The sequence below is a fragment of the Eleginops maclovinus genome, chromosome 18 (genome assembly GCF_036324505.1).
Source record: "Eleginops maclovinus isolate JMC-PN-2008 ecotype Puerto Natales chromosome 18, JC_Emac_rtc_rv5, whole genome shotgun sequence".
NCBI classification, from domain to species: Eukaryota; Metazoa; Chordata; class Actinopteri; order Perciformes; family Eleginopidae; genus Eleginops; species Eleginops maclovinus.
Window position 1 is genome coordinate 239915 of NC_086366.1, and position 5835 is coordinate 245749.

The 5835-nt window shown below is 51.5% G+C and overlaps 1 protein-coding gene across 1 annotated transcript; it reads left to right on the forward strand.

The window, feature by feature from the left end:
• Positions 1 to 2378: 2378 nt before the first annotated feature.
• On the forward strand, positions 2379 to 5345 carry clrn1 (clarin 1). The gene is made up of 3 exons (XM_063906914.1): positions 2379 to 2641; positions 4332 to 4511; positions 4767 to 5345. Exons 1-3 carry the CDS (start codon positions 2386 to 2388, stop codon positions 5027 to 5029), a joined length of 699 nt encoding a protein of 232 aa, XP_063762984.1. The 5' UTR covers positions 2379 to 2385; the 3' UTR covers positions 5030 to 5345.
• Positions 5346 to 5835: the final 490 nt, after the last annotated feature.

A 5835-nucleotide genomic window follows, 5' to 3' on the forward strand; every position in this document is an offset into this window, starting at 1 on the left:
GACCTGCACCACAACCACTCCTCCACCAGGACCTGCACCACAACCACTCCTCCACCAGGACCTGCACCACAACCACTCCTCCACCAGGACCTGCACCACAACCACTCCTCCACCAGGACCTGCACCACAACCACTCCTCCACCAGGACCTGCACCACAACCACTCCTCCATCAGGACCTGCACCACAACCACTCCTCCATCAGGACCTGCACCACAACCAGGACCTGCACCACAACCACTCCTCCACCAGGACCTGCACCACAACCAGGACCGGCACCACAACCACTCCTCCACCAGGACCTACACCACAACCACTCCTCCACCAGGACCTGCACCACAACCACTCCTCCACCAGGACCTGCACCACAACCACTCCTCCACCAGGACCTGCACCACAACCACTCCTCCACCAGGACCTGCACCACAACCACTCCTCCACCAGGACCTGCACCACAACCACTCCTCCACCAGGAACTGCACCACAACCAGGACCTGCACCACAACCACCCCTCCACCAGGACCTGCACCACAACCACTCCTCTATTAGGACCTGCACCACAACCACTCCTCTATCAGGACCTGCACCACAACCATTCCTCCACCAGGACCTGCACCACAACCATTCCTCCACCAGGACCTGCACTACAACCATTCCTCCATCAGGACCTGCACCACAACCACTCCTCCATCAGGACCTGCACCACAACCACTCCTCCACCAGGACCTTCACCACAACGACTCCTCCACCAGGACCTGCACCACAACCACTCCTCCACCAGGACCTGCACCACAACCACTCCTCCACCAGGACCTGCACCACAACCACTCCTCCACCAGGACCTGCACCACAACCACTCCTCCACCAGGACCTGCACCACAACCACTCCTCCACCAGGACCTGCACCACAACAACTCCTCCACCAGGACCTGCACCACAACCAGGACCGGCACCACAACCACTCCTCCACCAGGACCTACACCACAACCACTCCTCTATCAGGACCTGCACCACAACCACTCCTCCACCAGGACCTCCTCCACCAGAACCTGCACCACAACCATTCCTCCACCAGGACCTGCACCACAACCACTCCTCCACCAGGACCTGCACCACAACCACTCCTCCACCAGGACCTGCACCACAACCACTCCTCCACCAGGACCTGCACCTCAACAACTCCTCCATCAGGACCTGCACTACAACCACTCCTCCACCAGGACCTTCACCACAACGACTCCTCCACCAGGACCTGCACCACAACCACTCCTCCATCAGGACCTGCACCACAACCATCCCTCCATCAGGACCTGCACCACAACCACTCCTCCATCAGGACCTGCACCACAACCACTCCTCCATCAGGACCTGCACCACAACCATTCCTCCATCAGGACCTGCACCACAACCAGGACCAGCACCACAACAACTTCTCTATCAGGACCTGCACCACAACCACTGCTCCATCAGGACCTGCACAACAACCAGGACCTGCACCACAACCACTCCTCCACCAGGACCTACACCACAACCACTCCTCTATCAGGACCTGCACCACAACCACTCGTCCACCAGGACCTGCACCACAACCAGGACCTGCACCACAACCACCCCTCCACCAGGACCTACACCACAACCACTCCTCTATCAGGACCTGCACCACAACCACTCCTCCACCAGGAACTGCACCACAACCAGGACCTGCACCACAACCACCCCTCCACCAGGACCTGCACCACAACCACTCCTCTATTAGGACCTGCACCACAACCACTCCTCTATCAGGACCTGCACCACAACCATTCCTCCACCAGGACCTGCACCACAACCATTCCTCCACCAGGACCTGCACCACAACCACTCCTCTATCAGGACCTGCACCACAACCATTCCTCCACCAGAACCTGCACCACAACCATTCCTCCACCAGGACCTGGTTGAACCAAAAACTCCACTTTGCTCTCCATCGGCCAATCGGCTTATACCTTTTGCCGTCTTGGCTCTGGACTCTTGATACCAGCACCTCAGAGACACATTCAGACTGGAACTGAACGTGGCACTGGCAAAGGATTTCCCTTTAGTGAAGCTAATGCATTGATCTGAAGACAGGAAGTGGACCGCAGGATCTGGGTCAGTTTGTCTCTCCATGGTTTATGGCACTCATTGTCTTTGGATCCAAGCTGCGGCTGAAGGACTGTGATGCACTCTCTAACCCCCAGCAGGGGGCGCCTCTATACAGGGGTGTGTCAGCTCCTCTCTCTCTCTATCCCCCTCCCCCCGTCCTCTCTCTCTCTCTCTTTCTCTCTACCCCCTCTCCCTCCCTCTCTCTATCTCCCTCAGTAGCTTTGTGTGTGTGTGTGTGTGTGTGTGTGTGTGTGTGTGTCAGCATGTCCTCCCGGCTGCAGCAGCAGCTCCTCTTCTCTCTCTCCGGGCTTCTGGCCCTCTCGTCGGGGCTCCTCTCGGCGGTGAGCTCCGGTCTCCCCCTGTGGCTCCGGGGCTCAGTGCTATGCCTCACCGGGGCTGAGCTGGTCAACGCCTCCGGCCCCGAGCTGGACAAGTTCAGGGGGGAGCTGAGCTACGGACTGCTGATGGGCCGCAGGGTCAGGCAGTGTGGTCTGGGGGGCCGGGCCTCATCCTTTTACTGTGAGTACTTATATATTTATAAACATACAGTACATGTGTATATATTACATATACATATTTATATATATAAAGAGAGATGTACTTTCATTCATCCCCGTGGGGAAATTCAAGAATTCTGCATTTGACCCATCCTAGTGTTAGGAGCAGTGGGCTGCCATATGTACGGTGCTAGGGGAGCAGTGTAGGGAACGGTGCCTTGCTCAGGGACACCACGGTAGCATTTGGTCACTAGACTTGAACTAGTGACCTTCCAGTTCCCAGGCCAAGCCCCTAACCACTTTGCCACCACCGCACCATATATATATATACAGTGTCTCACGAAAGTGAGCAGCCCCTCACCTTTGTGTATATATATCTTCTCCTGGGACAACCCGAAAGAGATGAGCCTCTGATCCAGAGTAGAGTAGTCAGTGTACAGCTGGGATCAGGGTACATTTGCTGAGCCCTCAAAATAACTCAACACAGCCATTAATGTCTAACCCGCTGCAACAAGGTGAGAACACCCTAAGTGAAAATGGACTCACACCTTAAATAATTCATCTTTAAACAGATCCTCCTCCTCCTCCTCCTCCTCCTGCTCTTCACACAGCACTTTATATCCAGGAGGAACTACTGTATGTTATATACAGCGTTTGTTTCCAGAGACAGTCTTGTGTCTTGTTTCTGTAACGAGCTGAGTCTCATTACTGAGAGCAGCTAGCGGCACTAACTGCTGTTACTGCTCCACTGCACGGGCGCACACACACACACACACACACACACACACACACACACACACAAATATGGTATGAAAGCTAACCTCCCTCGCTTTAACTTTGAGTTTCTGGTGTTTAGTTGGAGGGTTAGTGTTTGCTACGTATGTAGCATGTATGTAGCATGTATGTAGCATGTATGTAGTGTGTCTGTAGTGTGTCTGTAGTGTGTATGTAGTGTGTCTGTAGTGTGTATGTAGTGTGTATGTAGTGTGTCTGTAGTGTGTATGTAGTGTGTATGTAGTGTGTATGTAGTGTGTATGTAGTGTGTCTGTAGTGTGTATGTAGTGTGTCTGTAGTGTGTCTGTAGTGTGTATGTAGTGTGTCTGTAGTGTGTCTGTAGTGTGTATGTAGTGTGTATGTAGTGTGTATGTAGTGTGTCTGTAGTGTGTCTGTAGTGTGTATGTAGTGTGTATGTAGTGTGTCTGTAGTGTGTATGTAGTGTGTATGTAGTGTGTATGTAGTGTGTCTGTAGTGTGTATGTAGTGTGTCTGTAGTGTGTATGTAGTGTGTCTGTAGTGTGTATGTAGTGTGTATGTAGTGTGTCTGTAGTGTGTATGTAGTGTGTATGTAGTGTGTCTGTAGTGTGTATGTAGTGTGTATGTAGTGTGTCTGTAGTGTGTATGTAGTGTGTCTGTAGTGTGTATGTAGTGTGTATGTAGTGTGTATGTAGTGTGTCTGTAGTGTGTATGTAGTGTGTATGTAGTGTGTATGTAGTGTGTATGTAGTGTGTCTGTAGGGTTTTGAATTCTTAATGTTCCCTTGTGCTTACTGTTGCGTTCCCTAGTGTTACGTTTCAGGTGTCCTCATGGTAGGTTTTAAGTTCCCTAAAGACACATTTGATCCCTCACGTTAAGGTTCTGTGTTGGATTCTGATGGCTCGTGAGTTGAACTGGTCTCTGACTCATCTTTCCTGATATACTGTCTTCCCCTTCCAGTCTTCCCAGAGCTGTTGAGCGCCATCCCAGTGGGCCTCCACGTCAGCGTCCTCTTCTTTTGTGGTGTGGTGGTTCTCTTCTCCTCTGTGGGCTCCGGCTTCTTCTTCTTCAACGCGTTCGGACGGCCCTACGAGACGCTGCAGGGACCTCTGGGGCTCTACCTGTGGACCACCATCAGCTGTGAGTCTTTCTTACCTGGTATCACTGAGACACTTCCTGTTCAGGGATCCCTGCAGGCAGACATGAGATCAGCTACTCTCTGTGAGGCAGGAAATGATGAGGTCAAGAAGCTGAAAATGGCGGCCATGAGAGAAGCATAGTCCGGGGGTTTGGGGGGCATTTAGAGAAGACACTGAGACTCCCAGACAATAAGCTGCTGCTTGAGGGCCGAAAGAAAGCTTAATGTGAGGGAACTGAGTGACTTCCTGTGTGCAGGTGTGAGCAGCTGTCTGGTGATGATCCTCTTTGCGTCGGAGGTGAGTTTGAGTCACCTGTCGGACCGGATCGCTAACTTCAACGAGGGGAGTTTCGTGTATCAGACGCACAGCGAGCACTTCGGACGCTGCTTCTGGCTCTTCTTCCTCGTCTTCTTGCTGCACACCATCAACTTCCTGCTGATCCGCCTGACGGGGGTCCAGTTCCCCTTCAGGGGCAAAGAGGTGGACCCGAGCGGGGGGGCAGCAGACCTCATGTACTGATGGGGGGGCAGGGGGGAGCCTATTAGGGACAAAAGACGGATGACAGACGGTCACAGCGGCCATGTTAACAGAAACCCATGTTATGTCAGATGTAGGCGATGCTAATGCTAATGCTAGTGCTAAGAGACAGAGGAAGTGTTTTAAAGCTTAAGATCAGTTTGATCTTTTAACTGTTTTATAAAAAGGTCTCTTTATAAACTGTTATTAACTTGAATAACAATGACTCATGTTTTTAATACAGATTCCTTATATTTTATTCAGTAACCTTTTCACTGTTTACAGTTGAATAAACTATAAGAATAATGTCTGTGTTCGCTCTGACGTCGCAGTGGACCTGATAACAGTCTGTCAGAGTCCTCCTCTCCACCACAGCTCTAAAGGGTCCAGTTTGATGCCGAGGACAGAGCCAGCTCTCCTGATCAGTTTATTGATTCTGCTGGTGTCCCCGGCACTGATGCTGCCAGAGGGACCCAGGTATCCCTCAAAGACACACCGGTTTGCTCTCCTGGCTCCTGATTGGTGGAAGGCGCTCCCCAGTGACACCAGGACAGCAGAGAATAACTATGTATATTGTTATTCTACAGGTTATTCTACAGGTTATTCTACAGGTTATTCTACAGGTTATTCTATAGGTTATTCTACAGGTTACAGGTGATTCTACAGGTTACAGGTTATTCTACAGGTTATTCTACAGGTTATTCTACAGGTTGTTCTACAGGTGATTCTACAGGTTGTTCTACAGGTTATTCTACAGGTGATTCTACAGGTTATTCTACAGGTTATTCTATAGGTTATTCTACAGGTTA

Coding starts and splice junctions, on each gene's coding strand:
- clrn1 (XM_063906914.1), top strand. CDS start 2,386: ATGTCCTCCCGGCTGCAGCAGCAGCTCCTCTTCTCTCTCTCCGGGCTT. Junction 2,642..4,331: donor CCGGGCCTCATCCTTTTACT/GTGAGTACTTAT, acceptor TTCCCCTTCCAG/TCTTCCCAGAGCTGTTGAGC. Junction 4,512..4,766: donor CCTGTGGACCACCATCAGCT/GTGAGTCTTTCT, acceptor TCCTGTGTGCAG/GTGTGAGCAGCTGTCTGGTG.